The sequence below is a fragment of the Alternaria ethzedia genome, assembly GCF_023757985.1.
Source record: "Alternaria ethzedia strain BMP 0044 chromosome Unknown scaffold_26, whole genome shotgun sequence".
Classification (NCBI taxonomy): Eukaryota; Fungi; Ascomycota; class Dothideomycetes; order Pleosporales; family Pleosporaceae; genus Alternaria; species Alternaria ethzedia.
In genome coordinates this window covers 372,983-390,081 of record NW_026056219.1, presented here as the reverse complement: position 1 = coordinate 390,081, position 17,099 = coordinate 372,983, and the positions used below count along the sequence as shown (strand labels likewise).

Sequence of the window (17,099 nt, the reverse complement as noted above, 5' to 3'; positions counted from 1 at the left end):
AACTTGCGCGTCCCTCTCCACCTAGGGTGTACACACCTCACATCCGCTCCTGAAGACACTATCAGAACCGACATCCAGGCTCTCAAAGCTAGCCCCTACGTGCGAAAAGAAATCCAAATCGTAGGCTACGTCGTCGATTTGTATAGTCGCACACCCGGTACCCCAGCCACAGACGCGAGGTTGAGAGAGGTTACGTACGTTGTTCTTCTCTTTCCCTCTCAGCTTGTCTTTTCTAGAAAATCAAGCTGGCTGACAAGATAAGTGTACCGAACAGTGCTGGGACGACTGGGACGACTGCGGCATCAGCATCGGCATCAGGCCAACAACGCACATCAAATCAGGGGGACAGTATGAGTCCGTTTTGGAGCTGAGTCTCGTCTTATCTCTTCAAACAACACAGTACTCATACATCCCACCACCCATCTTACTTCAACTTTCCGTTTGATAACGAGAGAAAGAAATAATATCATTATAAATAAAAACCATGATTCATTACAAGTCAATATGAGCGGGCCAGGCCAACAAATACACACATCCACACACCTACACACACACAACACGAACTCGTATCAAAAGAAGGACTGACTACCACCACCACCATCATATCCAAGCCCGCCTTACTACCATCTATCCCACACCCCCAAAAACCAACACTAACACCAAGACCAAAACCCGGGTATCCAAGAATAAAAAAGTCACAAAACCATCACCTATCCCTCCCCTCCCCATCCTATCCCCTCTCATCTCCCTCCCCTCCCATCCCTTCCCATTCCCTCTCACCCTCCCCTCTCAAACCTAAGGCAAATCTCCATACGTCTTCCCCCTCCTCCAAAACCTCTTACTCTTCTTCTCCTCCCTGCCCTCATCCTTCCTTTCCTGCCGTGGCGGCGGCATCTCCGGGGGCCCGCTATTCTTCAAAAAGTCGGCGAGGTCACTCGTTGCTGTTCTCGATCCACCACCACCACCGCCGCCGCGGATATTATCAGCGACAGCAGGAGCGCGAGCTTGCAATCTGGCTTTGTTGTTCATGCCAGAACCAGAGTAGGAGTTGGAGGAGGATATGGAACCGAATGCTGGGGCACTACTGTTACCATTACCGTTACCGTAGTTATTGCGAGGAGTGGATGTGGCAGATGACAGCGAAGGATTCGAAGAAGCGGCCGCACGCGCACGCGCAGCAGCGATAGTTTCTTCGCTGAGCATAAAAGGTTGGGGTTTACTAGTCGACGGAGGCTCCATCCCATTTAAGAAATCCATCAGACTCTCCTGTCGTGGGGGTTGCGGTCGCTTAGTTTCCGGTGCTTGGTGTCTTTGCACCTGCACCTGGGGCGGGTGTTGGTTAGTCGGCGTAGGAAGAGCCGTTAACTGGTCCTCGTCTTCATCCTCGTCGTCCTCGTCTTCGTCTGACAGGTCGATGGCGTAAGGGTCCTTAACGCGGCGACGAGTGCGCGTGATGTGCGGTTCATCGGGGCCGGACATGCTGCCGGTGAGTTGTTGGGGTTGGTTGGAGTAAGCGGGCTGGACGACGCTGGGGGAGGGGATGAGACCGGTGCGGGAGTTGATAGTCTGCGTGCTGTCTTTTGATTCTAGGGTTGAGGATGCGGAGCCGTATGCTGATTCGACGTTGCCGTGGCCACCGAGCATTGTCTCGAATTGGTCGGAGTCGACGGTTGTACGAAAGGGCGCGACGTTTCGCGGGATTCTGGGTTGGCCGTGGTTTGCGTCGGGTGGGCCTTGGCGAATGAAGTCGATCAAGTCACCGTTGCCGGTGCTTAGACCTGCGGGACTGCGCGGCTCCATGTTCGGGCGTGCACGTGTAGCTGATCCGTTGGCGCCGCTGGACTGCTTCGACATGGACATCTTACGTCCGAGAGACGATGTCGACTGGTTGCCCGACTTTTGACCATTCCCACTGATGTTGACAAAGGGCTGCACGGGCTTCTCTTGTCCTGGGGAAGGACCGGTGGACCGAATAAAGTCAGCAAAGTCACGCATGGACTCAGACTCGATCTTTGGATCTCTTGCAAGCGGCCTGGTAACCACCTTCCGACTGGGTGAAGGCTTGTGATTGGCGGCAGTAGGTCCCTTGGCTCTCGGTGCTGTGGTATTGGGCAGATTCGCAGTGCCAAACGACTTGTCTTCGGCATTGACGCGGGGATACACAGTTACGGAAGATGCGGAGGGCCTTCGTAGTTCCGCCTTCTTCACGACGGGGGATTCCTTCTATAGATCATTAGCACATGTGATCCAGGGAAGCAAGCACGACTTACATCGGCAGTTCGCACGCTTTCGGGGGTTAATGTAAACTTTACCGTATCCTGTCCTTTGACCAAAGAGTCGAATTCGCGGGCGCGGTCTTCTTCAGACATGCGACCACTCAGTCCACGGGAGCGGTGGCTTCCAATGGACTCCCGTCCGCTTGAGACGACGGGATAAGCGCCCTGCTTCCGAAGAGAGGATGAGGTCGATGTGCCGCGCTTCAGCGAAGAGTTGTCCGAAGATGATTTGTCGGCCACATGCGGAGAACGAGCCGAGTCGTCTGTAGATAGGCGGTTCGTCGCTCGTCGCTCGGATGTGTCAGTCGCAGAAGTAGGACTTCGCCTGGGACTGTCCGAGGTACGCACGCTCCGGCTCGTGTGAATCGACGGTGTCTTCCTTTTGTGCTGTGGAGTGTTGCTCTCAACTTCCTGCAGCGCTGGTAGTGACGAACCACGCGAGGCTGAGCGAGCTAGATCCTGTCTCCTCGGTGCGCTGGTGGGACCTTCGTACGCGGCGGGGCCTGGGACTAACTCGGCACCAGTGAAGGACCTTCTGTTGACCTCTTTGCGTGCCACGGAATGGTCTGGCACGTTGGGCTTGCTATCCGGCGAGGGGGTATTGCTGTATGTGAGCGACGTCGGCGTGAAGTCTCGAGGTGGCACCTCAACGTAGCCTCCACTGCCCGGTCTCCTGCGCTCATGGGGCGAATCGCTGGGGGAGTTCGACGCTGACCGTATAACGCTGTCCGATGTTCGCGCGACGCCAATGGCACGATGCTGCTCCGGCTCGTCGTCTGATGGCTCGTCGTCGAGATAGGATCGCCCTTCAGAGTGGACAGGGGCTTTTGGTGTTGCCAAGGGTGTTCCAACGGGTGATTTGAGGCTCGAACTGCGGGTTGAGAACGTGCGGACCAGTCCTGGAGGGCCGGGTCGTTCGATTGACATTCGCTTGGACCGCATAACCTGGGGTGGGCTTTCGGGGGTCGCCTCGTGCGTCTCGTCTGCCTGCTCAGTCTTCTCAGTCTCCTCGACCTTCTCAGCTTGATGCTCTGGTTCCTGCGACGGCCCAACTGCGCTCCTTCGGAAGCCCATGCCAGTGGCCGCTGCGAATGCCACCATGGAGGCATCTTCCTCGGACGACTCATCTTGTTGATCCTCAGCATCTTCTGCAGTCTCCTCTGTTGCTTGTAGGGGGGTATCCTCTTCCTCAGCTTGTGGGGGCATGGTGAACTGGGGTGCCTGACGCAGCGGCATTGACAAGGGACGGGGCCTGTTGCTCTTGATAGAGGATTCTACAAGAGAAGACAACAAAAGGACACTTGACGGCCGCTGGGGTCGCTGGACGGGCGTCTGCATGCCTGAGCCCTCCGCCCCGTCTTCGTATGTGGGCGCCAGGCCAGGCACCTCGATCTCGTTGACGTCGTTGTCGCCGATGGGGAGGGGTATGTTGGCGGCGATGTCGGTCTCGGTAGGGGGGTGTTCGGGCAGGGGCTCATGCTCGCTGTGTACGGTGTTGATGGTCTCGCGGCTGGCTTTGCGGTGGTGCAGGCTCGAGTAGCTTGGGGCTTGCTGGACACCTCGCGGGGACATGGGCGTGATGGGGGAGCGCACGCGTTTCCTCCACGTCCGCCAGAGCCTGCCGAGCGCCGAGTTGAGGGCAATCTTCTCCACGTCGGGCTCTTCGATGATCAGACGCTCGATGAGCTGCTGCGATTGGTCGTCGTTCTGCTGGGCCAGCTTCTTCATCCGCGCTGCCATGCGCGAAAAGGCCGCCGAGCCAGCGACGAGTAGTAATTGCTCGGCCACGTACTCGATGACGGAGGTGAGGAAGATGGCAGAGGCCCAGGCGACCAGCCCAGCCTCGTCGTCCTCGTCGTCGTCCATGCTGAGGCCGCGCTCCTGCTGGACATAGCGCTCCTCGTCCTCGTCCTCGAGCTCGCCCAGGCGGGTGTAGACCATGATGCGCAGGCGGGTGCGCTTCCACACCTTCTCCACGTCCCACCGCTCGGCAGCCCTAAGATGCGCTGTGGAGAGCTCGTCGTCGTCCTCGCCGGCCAGCAGACCCTGTAGCTCCTCGTCGGCCGCCTCAATGGCATCGCGGGCCAGTCGCGGCTTGAGCACGTCGGATACGGCGGGGCGGATGGCCGTCAGGGCTGGCGAGCGCGCACTAGAGAGGAATGCGAAGAGCAGGTGGTCGAGGAAGGCATTGAGGAGGGCCAATGCCTGTTCCGAGAAGATGGCGTTCTGCAGCTCGTCTGTGTCGGCGTCCTGGTCGCGCAGCTGGGCATTGTGGTGGTCGGTGACTGTCTGCGAGGCGACGGATGCCGCAATGTAGGCCGGCGCAGGCCGCACCGTCGTGGGCATCTGGAAGGTGACGGAGCTGGCCAGCGAGGGCGTCTTGTCGCTGCTGAAGCTGTGGCTCCGCGACGAGCGCGACGAGGCCATTCCCGCCATGCCAGTCGTCTCGGACAGGGCGTGTCGATGCATGGCGCAGGAGGTCGAGCATGCACGTCGGGAAACGGGGATATCGATTAGGCAGAGTAATATGGCTGCAGCCGATGCGCACGAAGAAAAGTACAGCGCTCCACGCTACTACTACCACAAAGTTACGGTATTGCTGTCATGAATTCGACACTCAAGCAGCAAGAGAACGGGCAAAAGCACGGGCAAACGGCAGATGGGAGATTGGGCGAGCAAAAGAGTATCAGACCAGAATCGGGGTTGTCACGGCTTGTGAGAGACATCCCAGCGGCGATCCTGGACGGTAGTCTCCTGCAATGTGCCCTGGCCTAGCTGCTTTGCCCGTAGTCCGAAGTGGCTTCTCGCCCTCCACAGCAAGAGAGTCGAAGACAGGCTTTGTGCCACGCCGGCGTAAAGCCGCTCTACATATTACAGTACATGTCTAGTAGCTGTCTACCAAAGTGTGGCCACTCAAGGTGGAGTCGTCGCACCATGGGACCAGGACCACGTCTCTGTTTCGCGCACCACGCTCGCCGTACCTGCAGCTTTTCTTTTTGCTCAACAGCCACCCTGCATCCCCGGGACGGATATTATCGTGCTGCGAAACAATGTCGCCGTGTTTTCGGCGCGAGACCGTCACACAAGACACGTCTGCGACAGACACCTCCAGGCCTGTATTGCCGACCCAGGGTCACGCGTCCCGCAGACGTGGTTCGCGACGAGTCAGCGCATCCTTTCGCTAATCTCAGGGGCTGGGCTGGACAACCACGGTTCTCGACAAAGTACGGCATACTGCAGTTTGTATAGGCTGGGCTAGCATGGAAGGCGTCGCCGTTCTGAGAGTGCAGATCGTGAGGATGTAGTCACATCTACAAAAACATCTTTTAGGGCAGCCGCGACTAGCTTCTCCACCACACTCTGCGTCAGTGGCGGATTTCAAGCTACCACAAGTCGTGCAGCTACTTTTTCAATTTAATTAGCAGAACTACGCCACTTCCTACGTCCGTTGCCTAGGATACATCCAAAGTTGGGGTCTACATTGTTGTGCATCCTAATCCTTTATGAAACAGTTGACAGAGTATAGGCAGCGAATAACACGAAGTCGGTCTGGTATGTTGGCCCTACTTGTATGTGCTGCTAAGTACAGAACCATTCCTCCTAGTCCTCCTCGATGACTTCCCCCCTAAGCGAGGCTCCCACGAGTTTGTCTTGATAGTCCACCTGCTTGTGTCACGGCGAAGTCCAAGCTGCAACCACTCAATCACTTCTTCATCTGTCCCGCGCCCACAATGCCTGACTGTGCCTGACCGATCTTGTCTTTGAGCACTGGAACATCCGTAATAGCTGATACATCTTCAGGTATTGCTGTCGTGTCCTGAGCTCCATCACGGTCGTGCGGAGGAAGATAGTCATCGTCCCGTAAGGGTAGTTTGGAGTCCGCGGGAAGGTCTGGTGGCTGTGACGTCTTCTTCTCTTGAGCTGTCTCTTCCGCCTTGGTGCTCATGGTGGCCTCCATAATCTTGACCCTCTCTACATATCGCGCTACTGCATTGATGATATCCTGGTACGAAGAGAGGAGACTGCCCGAACGAGTCTTGGGGCGGAGCTTGCATAGACGTATGTATTCTTGGACGAACTGGTCGCCATGTGCTTTTATCCCCGCGAGACTCTCTAGAGGCCATGCTTCGGGACTGGATGCATCGTCACTGCCAGACTTGGAGGGCTGCAAGACGTTGTCGCGGCCCGCGTGGTGTCGCGCATTGGGGGGCTCCCCGTGATCGTCGTGAGTGTCGCTGTCAGCCATGGCTCTATCAAGTCTTTGGTCAGTGAGTGATTCAGTGAACGTCGTGTGGTACTCACTGTCGAAACAGCCCCGCTATCTCGATGTTGGTAGCGAGAAAGCGCGCAAGACTCGAGTTGAAGATGCTGTCAAGGGAGCAGGAAGTGAGAGTGCTGTTGCCAGAAACATTTCGTGCGCGTAGTGGGAGGGTAAAGCGTGCCTGCCTTCATGTCCGTATCGGGTAACCGCAGATCTTCCGCCTTCACCTTCTTCTGACATGTTCCTCGATTACAGGAACTCTTTCGTGAGTGCATGCTTAGGATGCAATGGATTCGCTATCGACTACGTAACCAAGTCATCCCATCTTTCGTTGGCATAGTCTTCCACCGCAACTGATGGACTTCCATGAGCCTAGCTAGCTATACATCCTGCTGTTCCACCAGGCAGATAGTCTCTCACTTTACTTCACCTTTCTGAGTCGCGCGAGCCGGTTTGCGGACATCCGCAGGTTTTGGGACTTAAATAAGCACTGCGATTGCCGTAAGGCTTTGCAAGTACCTCGTCAACACACCATACTGTTACGCAGTCTCCAAACGCAAGTTCGATGCGAAAAACGCGCAGGGCAGGAGCGTCGTGGTTGCTGTTACCCCATCGCAATCGCTCATTGGCCACGGTTGCAGCCCAAGCTTCCTCCCCTCATCATGCCCCAACTTCACGACATGACTACACAACACGATTGAATCTTCTTTTTTCGAGTGTTTGCTCCCTGCTCTTTAGATTTTGTCGCGTTCCAAGGACGTTCATGCTCTCACCTTTCGCGGTCCGTCAGGTAATGGCGATGGGATGCCGGCGACACCATCCAAGGTCTCCTGTACCAGTGCAGGACGGTAAGTACTCATGTTCCAAAGAACACAGCTCGACCTATAGTGGGGGTCGTTCACTTGCACCGTCTTGAGCGAAAGTCGAATCCTGCTGCCCCATGCCCATCAAAGCGCCGAGGAAACTGAGGCGGAAGGAACGACATCGCGTGTCTCGTCTGTCGCTGCCAGAAGGAGCGGAGTAGGAAATCGTCCATCATACTGCCCATCTTGGAATAACCCACTCAGATTGAGAACAGGTAGAGGTAGCACGTGGCCCACGACATACTCCGGTCTTCCTTCTCCTACTCCGCTTTCTCTCTCATCCTCTGTCGCAGCATCACGTCGACGTGAGCGAATGGCCGCCATGTTGTCCCACTCGCGAGGCGGTACCTACAATCGGAACAGAACTCGCTGCTGTTAATTGATCCCATGTCCTCAGCATAGGTACATGCCAAGGCGTGTCCGTCGACGAACCGAGACCGACAACATGGCTCACCTACAACTCTATCACGACCCCAATGGCAGCAGGGCCGATGATAGACGTGTTCGATATAACACATGTACCGCTGTGTGATGGGGACGTCTTATCTGAGCGACCAATTCCACGCCCTGGAGGTGCCGACAGGAGTGATTGGACGAACACTGACCTTCCGCAGACAATACCATATTGCCAGTGTACAAACACGCAAACACTACGTGAGTCTCCTTCATTGTGCAGCGACAGAGACAATATCGCGGAACCGTCTGCTCGCAATCCCTTGTTCAACCCGACGTTTGGCGTCGCAACTGCTACTTCGTCAATGCGTCATTGGCATTCACCATGATTGGCCCATGTCGATACAGTGGACCATGAATCGCCGACAATCACTTCTCCAGCATCTTCGGGAGCTCAGAGGCAGTGATCCGGAGAAGCTGATTGCGCCATTGACTGTGAGCGGGTGACTAACGCGAGATCAGTGCGCATAACCTATAGCATCATCGACCCCCATCCGGCAGCGACGCCAACATCTACCCCGGATTTTCCAACACCATGCTACTGGCGCCATTTCCGGAGGCCTAGCTTCCCGGAGGTCGGCCATGGCCAAAATCTTCCCCCGTATCGTTCCGAGCGCTTCGTCCAGCGTAGCCTGTGCTGCTGCAGGTACACCCGTTGCTGCCACCCCACCACACCCATATCGCGCTGCAGGTCATCAATCGTCCCGGACCGCACCAGAGGGGTCGTGCCACACATTGCTTCTGTGCGCACGCCGGGTATCGCAGCGACGCAACCCAGAGGCCAATGCCATGTGGCAGAGACACCGTTCGCCGATGGCTGCGTTGGTGGGAACGGATCGACGTTGGGACGTCTGATGGTTGGCCTCCATATCTCCCAGCGCAGCTAGACGTCGTCTCGCGAACGACTCGCAATGTCTGGTGGTTGCGTCTCCAGTCGGTATAGGCCGCACGTGTGAGCACTGTCCATGTCCAGCACCACCACTCCACTGGCTGACTGGCTGCCTGGCGTGAACCATGCAGATGAGGCTCCCTGGATCAGCGCAAGCTATCATCTGGGGAAATACAAGCATTCTCGACCACGCTCCAGCACACGAGCGGGCCTCCAGCCTTGCCTAAAGCGGAGATGACACCGCCACATGCACGGTTCCTGATCTTCACGTCAAACGTCAGGCTGTTTGTGAAATGTGATGTGACGTTTGCGCAGATGGTGCTACTTGAGAGATATTGACATTGTGAAAAGCTGTTGTTGTGTCGCTGGCGGGCAAGCATGTCATCCAGGGCGCAACGGCCGGCGGCGTTACTCGATGGGCTAACGTAACATGGAAATTCGCCCATGTCCCTTATCTCTGGTGCCAGGGGGCATGCAGTGCTAGCGGATCGACGGCTCGCCCGCAACCCCGCTAAGCCCAACGTCGACGCACGATAATGTTGAGCCGACGTCGCTGTGCGGCTTTTTTACCTTTGTCGGGATGTCTCGAACGCGCTGGATTAATCACAATCGTGGGGTTGGAGAGGGATTATCATTTGGATGACGGCAATTCGTGCAACTCGAATGTGCCGCGTGCGCGCTGTGTCGCCGGCGGGCCAGGAAACCTGTGGGGTTGAGATGGGAATCCTCCAGCCGTACCATCGAAGTCGAGACGACACCAGCGACAGAGACTTCCAGCGCTCTTCTAGAATAATGCACGTCCTCTGGTCCCAGACAATAAAACGGACACACCGGTCGGAAGGCTATTAGAGTCTCGGATGCTGACTACAAGAAACGACGTTGAGCGGTTTGCGTGATGCTGCCATGACGAGGCAGGACTAACTGCAACTGCAGCCATTGGCCCGAACCGGCCTTATCGCCCCCCGATGTCAACCCCGGGCAACGGCGCGCCCTGCCCAGCGCGACGGTTATGCACTACAGCGAGCTGGGCATGCAGGTGTCGCGAGACGTGGACGCGCAGGGTCTGGGTATTCAGGGTTACGCAGCTCGTGTTGGGCACAGGTTGGCGATGCATACGAACGGCCATCGCAAAGCAATAGTCGTGTGGAGCGGTGTGTCGTAACTGTCGTTGGTACGGGCCAAGACCGAAGGGCATGACCAATTCGGCAGTACCTGGATAAAATTAGCTGCCCTTACAGCGACGCTACCCAGCGTCAAATCGCTCAAACTCGGAAGCTGGTGAGGCTGTGCGTCTGTGCGTTCGCCCGTCAGCCAACATCACGATGCGCGACAAAGACCGCGTGGGCCTATGGTAAGCCTTGGAAACCGGCGACGCGAGATTGGGCACAATATCACCAGAGAGACGGTACAACCGTGGCTAGCGGAAGCCTAGAGATTGCAGAGTGGGCAAGGCATGCTGGGATGCGGCGTAAAGTCGCGCGTTTAGAGACATTGATTGCTTCTTCATCCCACGGAAACAGTTCGGCGACGCCTCTTGGCTACGGCCAGCCTAAGTAGTATCTGAGCACGGCTAGCCCCGCCACAGGCCGAGACAGTCAAAGCAATCCAGCATTCTTACCTTATAACAGACCCCCAGGCCCGCTATCCTTATCTACTTGCCCATCATAACTCCCCACTTCACACAGAGACCCCTCTTATAACCCCTCCACTGCCTTGTCTTGTCGCAGTCAAGAGTTACTTGCTATTCCCTCACCACCACACATACACAACCACAGTCATGGTACGTGTCGCCGGCTGCTCATACACGCGACTCTTGCTGACCATATTCTAGGCGAACTCAACGATTGTTTCCAATGCGGCCAACGTAAGTCTACTGCTCGCGTGCTACACTCAAACACATGCTAACGCGCATTGCAGCTCAAGAAGTACCTCGACCTGCCCCAAAAGGGCGCCGTCATGGCCGAGTACGTCTGGATAGATGGTTCCAACGGAATCCGCTCCAAGTCAAAGGTGAGCAACTTCCAGCTTTCCGATCCTTCAACCCGATCTCCACGATCTCTGCGATATACCGCGGCATTTGCACCACGCTACGGCTGCGGATCGGTCTAGTCTGCGGTTCGAGGTTTCTAGCCGAGAGCAGCAACTGGCTGCGACGCGCCGTGCGATACACAATCTGGAGAAGCCATTCGACGACTGGAGTCGCGAGCGTGGTGGTCTGCATGTGTGACGCACATGGCGCCAATCGCTCCTTCTGCCGGAAGTTTTGGCGTTCCTTCTTATCGCACCCCACCACCAGCCACAGCCCGCAGTGACGTCGTTCCCTTATCCCACCCGACTACATTCCGATTACCCGAGGCTCATACTGACATGCACGCAGACGCTCAAGTCGAAGGTCGAGAGCCTGAAGGATCTCCCAGAATGGAACTTTGACGGTTCGTCGACGGGCCAGGCGCCCGGCGACAACTCGGACGTCTACCTCCGCCCCGTTGCATACTACCCCGACCCCTTCCGTCTGGGCGACAACGTCCTGGTCATGTGCGAGACGTACATGTCGGATGGCTCGCCCAACGCCTACAACTTCCGCCACGACGCCGCCATCATCTTCGAGAAGCACAAGGAGCACGGCTTCTGGTTCGGTCTGGAGCAGGAGTACACCCTTCTCGACGAGTTTGGCTGGCCCTACGGATGGCCCAAGAACGGCTTCCCCGCCCCTCAAGGCCCCTACTACTGCGGTGTCGGTACCGGCAAGGTCTTCTGCCGTGACATTGTCGAGGCTCACTACAAGGCCTGCATGTACGCCGAGATTGCCATCTCCGGCACCAACGCCGAGGTCATGCCCGCCCAGTGGGAGTACCAAGTCGGTCCCTGCCCCGACATCTCGCTCGGTGATCAGCTCTGGATGTCGCGCTTCCTTCTCCACCGCGTCGCTGAGGAGTTCGGTGCCAAGGTTACCTTTGCGCCCAAGCCCATCCCCGGTGACTGGAACGGTGCCGGTCTGCACACCAACGTCTCCACCAACGAGACTCGTGGCGACAACGGCATGAAGGCCATCGAGGCCGCCATGGAGAAGCTGTCCACCCGCCAAGCCGAGCACATGGCCGTCTACGGCTCAGACAACCAGCTCCGCATGACCGGCAAGCACGAGACTGCCTCCTACGACAAGTTCACCTGGGGCGTCGCCAACCGCGGTTCCTCCGTCCGTATCCCCCGCGCCGTCGCAGCCGAGGGCAAGGGCTACTTTGAGGACCGCCGCCCGGCCTCCAACGGTGACCCATACCAGATCACCGGCATAATCGCCGAGACCATGTACGGCAAGGTCGAGGGCGCCGATGTCGCCAGGTTCGCCAAGAAGGCGGAAACTGTCGAGACCGAGATGGTCATTGACATCCACAAGCCATAAACAAATCTTTCTTTGCTCCCTCTTCTTCATACCCCCTTTCGCGCTTAGACTATTTGTTTGATGATGATGTCGCCGCCGCCGTCTTTTGATGGCTGGCTCTTGGGCAACAGTGGTTCGGTCGCGTTTCTCCCTCTTGCATACATCGTTTGAGGTTGCTTGACGACTTGGAATGGAACTGGAACGTAATAGCACGAGCAATGAATTTATGTCCACTGTCTTGACTTCGTATCTTGATCGATGATCTAGTGTCGCATGCCGCCATTCTCTCTTGCGCTCGTTGACATGCAGCCGCTACTATACCGACAGCGAGCATCTACGACTAGTCCCTGCTGATATAAGCCCGCTGCGATTGGTGGAAAGTAAGACCATTCCTCCCGCTACACTACCACCACGAAGAACATCTTTATACGAGTGCTTTCGCAGATCAGGATTCCTTTTCCGCATCCCACTGGCATTCGTCATACACCAAGAGCTCGCTGTCATACTTTTGCCTACCTTTTCCACCTGCACACCCCCGGATAAACCCTTAACCGAAATAGCAAAGGCGCGTTTGTGGCGGTCGGCAAGCGAGCAACTCGGCATATTCTTTCCCCCAGACTTCTATCGTTTATAAAGATGGGGTACCCCACTGGAAGCATAGCGGAAACAGTCGACTGTCATATGAAACCTTTTGTAGTGTGTTCTGGAGATGTCGAAGCGCGAAGAGAGAACCCCCGAGCCTGTGGAAGGCGTCACGGATCTGGAACGGGTGGTCACCGCGACACACCAGACCACGGATGATGCAGAGAAAGATAATGGACTTGTGGCTGTGGATACATCGGCTTCTGAGCGCTTGCCGTTTTCGAAGGCACGGTGTGTGGCGCTTGTTACGACGATTGCTGCGGCGCCGTTTTTGAGTGTGAGTATGCCCGACGATTTTTGTTGGAGAAGAGAGGAAGAAGACTGATCGACTTGTGATAGACGATGGCGGTTCAAGCATCGGTTATCATCCTACCTACCATCGGGGAGGAATTGGATATTCCGGTTAGTCGTCAGCAGTGGATTATCTCCGCTTACAATCTTACATTTGGCTGCTTCCTGGTATGTCTTCTGAATCTCTCTCATATATCTACCCTTCCCTAACCCGCTCACTCAGCTACTATGGGGCCGTCTAGCAGACGTCTACGGCCGACGAATGATCTTCCTCTGGGGCTCCGCAGCCTTCACACTCACATCCATAATAACGCCCTTCATCCCCAATGAAATCGGCTTCGACATCTTCCGCGGCCTCCAGGGTCTCGCTGCCGCCGCCATGGCACCAACCGCTCTCGGCATCCTCGCTTCTACCTTCCCACCCGGCAAGACCAAAGACATCGCTTTTGGCTGTTTCGGTGCTGGAGCCCCACTTGGTGGCGTGTTGGGCAACATCTTTGGTGGTGTCGTGGGCGAGTACCTCGACTGGCAGTGGGTTTTCTGGTTGTTTGGGATTATCGCGGGGATCTCTACGGTTGCGAGTTACTTCGTTATCCCGATTCCGCCGTTGGGGCCTGAACCCGTCTTGCGCAACACGGTGGATTGGATCGGCGGATCGCTCATCACCATCGGTCTCGTTATCCTCGTATTCGCGCTTTCGGAAGGCAATGTCGTGGGCTGGAGTACGCCGTGGGTACCCGTGCTCATCGTGCTCTCACTAATCATCATCGGCGCATTCGGCTTCTGGCAGCACTACCTCGAGCACAAGACAGAGAGACGGCCGTTGATGAAAATGAGTATCTTCAAAAACGGCAAGTTCACTGCTGCCAATGTTCTCATGGCGCTGTTCTTCTCGTCCTTCAACAACTACCTCATCTTCGCCACCTACTGGTTCCAGGACTACCAGGGCCTTTCCGTTATCCAAACCACGCTGCGCTTTCTACCGAACGGCATCACGGGGATTCTGGTGGCTACGATCACGGGACAGATTCTGTCTCGTGTGCCGGGCGATTATATACTTACGTTTAGCACTATCTGTGTGAGTATATCCTCCTTACTCTTCGCAATCCCCATTCCGGTACATACGACGTATTGGGCATATGGCTTCCCGGCTATGGTACTGTGTGTCTCGGGTGCGGATACCATCTTCCCTGTGCTCACGTTGTTTGTGGCGAAGACGCTGCCGGCGGAGGATGCTTCACTGGGAGGGGCGCTTATTACGGCTGTGGGTCAGATTGGGAGGGCGATTGGTCTGGCGATTGCGACAGCTGTGCAGACGGCTGTTGTAGCCAGAAAGAAAGGTCTGCGTGTGGATGAGATTGGTGGTGAAGGACATAAGACGGTGCCTTGGGATGACGCGCTTAAGGTGGGTATTAGGACGACGGCTTGGTTTAACTTTGGTATGAGTGTTGCGTCTACGGCTGTTGTTGTTTTCTTCATTAGGGGTATTGGCATTATCGGAGGAAAAGGGAAACGGTAGCGCATTAGAGGACTCATCGAGCAAACCATCCTGGTACCAATCGTTCCCCCGCTCTTATGCGAACATCGGTCCAAAGTACAGCACGTCAAAGCATGCCAGCGCTGACCCACAAAACGGTGAAACCGAAGTCCTCCACCGCAGACCCAGCAAGTAAAACATCAGCCACCTACCTGCCCTATCGTCACGTATCTTATCTAGCAAATAACAACGTGGTCCATCCGGGTCTATGCCCCAAGCGGCTAGTGCAATCACGACATACCACCTCTCGATTTCGTGTACAACCCCAACTCATAAGCCCTTGCAACACGCCGCCATGCAGTGCAGTAAAGCCGAGGACGATCGCCCTGTCAGAACGCAGCAAATCTCGCATTGGAAGCGGGTTGCCATGCGCTCCAATGAGCGTTCACGGTTGTGCCTGAGGTTTGCCCGTCCGGCCTGGGGCATGACGCTGCCGCGGCTTGAGCTGATTGACTGATGGACCCACGTTCTTGCATCATTGCGAGCTACGAGGAATGCGACGGTAGTGGGTTGATAAGAAGAGCTTGGTGCCCGGGCGTCGTTGGAGGGATATTTCACGTTTCGATACTTCCGCGTGGAAACCAGTGCGAACGTGACGATGGCTTCGGAGAAGAACGATGCACCCGCTGCATCGACCTCTTCCGCGAGCGACGTAGAAATTGTCCCAGGCACCATCAACGAAAAGAAGTTACTCAGAACCTTGGATTTGAGACTCCTGCCCGCGGTGTCAATCTTGTACCTGCTCAGCTTTCTCGATCGCAGCAATGGTACAGACTTCATCCTTCCCAGCGCTGATGAAAATATACTAACAAATAACCCAGTCGCCAACGCACGTATCGAAGGCCTTACAACCGACCTCGGTATGACAGGCAACCAATACCTCACCGGCCTAACCCTCTACTTCATCGGCTACGTCCTCTTCGAAATACCCTGCAACATCGTTCTCAAACGCACAACGCCGAAGTTCTGGTTGCCTACGCTGACGGTGGTGTGGGGTGTTGTGGCTACGCTGATGGGCGTTACGCAGAACCTGTCGGGGTTTTTTGCGGTGCGCTTCTTGTGAGTAGCCCGAGAAAGACACTAATAGTGCGACAACGGCTGATCATCTGTAGTCTGGGAATGGCAGAGTCGGGGCTGTTCCCTGGCGTGGTGTATTATTTGAGTATGTGGTATAAGCGCAATGAGCGACAGTATCGCATTTCGCTGTTTTTTAGCTGCGCTTCGCTCGCTGGGGCTTTTGGTGGTGTATGCTATCCCTCTTGCGGATACGAGAGACAAGCTGACGAATACAGATCTTAGCGTATGGCATTGCACATATGCGTAACGTGGGGGGATACGCTGGGTGGCGATGGATCTTCATCTTGGTACGCCCACCAACCTGCTCATGAGTTCGTCACTAACAGCAACATAGGAAGGTCTGCTCACCATAATCATCGGCGTCATTGCGTACTGGTTCATTTCAAACTACCCCGCCACCGTCAGCTGGCTCAGCAAAGAAGAAAGAGCGTTCGTGCAAGCGCGTCTCAAAGCCGACAGCGACGCAACGAACGACGAAGCGTTCTCCTGGGCGGAGGTCTTGCTAGCCGCAAAAGACGTCAAAATCTGGCTCTACGCCTTCGCCTTTCACACCATGAGTTTACCACTGTACACTCTATCCCTATTCCTTGTAAGTCAGCCAATTCCGAAACGTGCACACCACTCTAACGTCCCTCAAGCCAACAATCATCCGCGACATGGGCTACACATCCGCCCAATCCCAGCTCCTCACCATCCCCCCCTACGCCGTCGCAACCCTCTTCACAATCTTCTGGGCCATCCTCTCGGAACGCTACGCCCGGCGTGCCCTCTTCATCCTCACCACCTCCACCGTCGCAATCATCGGCTACATCATCCTCCTCGCCAACACCGATCCCAAAGCACGCCCTGGCGTGTCTTACGTGGGAACCTTCTTCGCAGCCATCGGCATCTACCCTTCCGTCGCCCTAGTCCTCTGCTGGCCCGCCATCAACGTCAGCGGGCAAACCAAGCGCGCAACGGCCAACGCTATGCAGATTAGTATTGGTAATCTGGGGGCGGTGCTGGGGACGCAGTTGTATCGCGCGAACTCTGGGCCGAGATATGTGCTTGGGCATAGCTTTGCGCTGGGGTATTTGTGTTTGAATCTAGTGGTTGTGGGCGCGTTGTGGGTGTTGTTGAAGAGGGAGAATGCGGAGAAGGAGAGGGTGTTGTTAGAGAGGCCCGAGACGGGCGGGTTTCATGATAGTGTGGAGGATGTTAAGTTGGGGGATCGGCATCCGAGGTGGAGGTTCCAGGTTTGAGAGAAGAAGGGAGTACCAGATTTAGAGATTTTACGTCTGGTCGTTATATTTAACTCATAAAGACGCGCATGGTGGTGGTTGGATGGTTCTAGAGGCACGAACTTGCTTCTAGCTCGAGCGCTATGTCTCTCGATGTGCGATATAGGGCCAGGTTACAACTTTCGATATTTTGTGAAGTCAGCTTCAACTT

General features: G+C 56.0%; 5 protein-coding genes across 5 annotated transcripts; 3 read left to right on the top strand and 2 right to left on the bottom strand.

Moving 5' to 3' along the window:
- Positions 1–795: 795 nt before the first annotated feature.
- Positions 796–4,745, bottom strand: J4E87_008456 (uncharacterized protein; the record flags this gene model as incomplete). The annotated part of the gene is made up of 2 exons (XM_049380045.1): positions 796–2,223; positions 2,271–4,745. 2 exons carry the CDS (start codon positions 4,743–4,745, stop codon positions 796–798), a joined length of 3,903 nt encoding a protein of 1,300 aa, XP_049230314.1.
- A 1,234-nt stretch (positions 4,746–5,979) lies between these two features.
- On the bottom strand, positions 5,980–6,522 carry J4E87_008455 (uncharacterized protein; the record flags this gene model as incomplete). Its single annotated transcript, XM_049380044.1, has 1 exon — positions 5,980–6,522. One exon carries the CDS (start codon positions 6,520–6,522, stop codon positions 5,980–5,982), a length of 543 nt encoding a protein of 180 aa, XP_049230313.1.
- Positions 6,523–10,519: 3,997 nt separating this feature from the next.
- Positions 10,520–12,142, top strand: GLN1 (glutamate--ammonia ligase; the record flags this gene model as incomplete). The annotated part of the gene is made up of 4 exons (XM_049380043.1): positions 10,520–10,522; positions 10,574–10,606; positions 10,660–10,752; positions 11,120–12,142. The coding sequence occupies 4 exons, from the start codon at positions 10,520–10,522 to the stop codon at positions 12,140–12,142; spliced, it is 1,152 nt and encodes a 383-aa protein (XP_049230312.1).
- Positions 12,143–12,830: 688 nt separating this feature from the next.
- Positions 12,831–14,573, top strand: J4E87_008453 (uncharacterized protein; the record flags this gene model as incomplete). Its single annotated transcript, XM_049380042.1, has 3 exons — positions 12,831–13,040; positions 13,103–13,222; positions 13,278–14,573. 3 exons carry the CDS (start codon positions 12,831–12,833, stop codon positions 14,571–14,573), a joined length of 1,626 nt encoding a protein of 541 aa, XP_049230311.1.
- A 616-nt stretch (positions 14,574–15,189) lies between these two features.
- Positions 15,190–16,909, top strand: J4E87_008452 (uncharacterized protein; the record flags this gene model as incomplete). Its single annotated transcript, XM_049380041.1, has 6 exons — positions 15,190–15,358; positions 15,413–15,650; positions 15,704–15,836; positions 15,884–15,916; positions 16,003–16,257; positions 16,307–16,909. 6 exons carry the CDS (start codon positions 15,190–15,192, stop codon positions 16,907–16,909), a joined length of 1,431 nt encoding a protein of 476 aa, XP_049230310.1.
- Between the last annotated feature and the right edge of the window lie 190 nt (positions 16,910–17,099).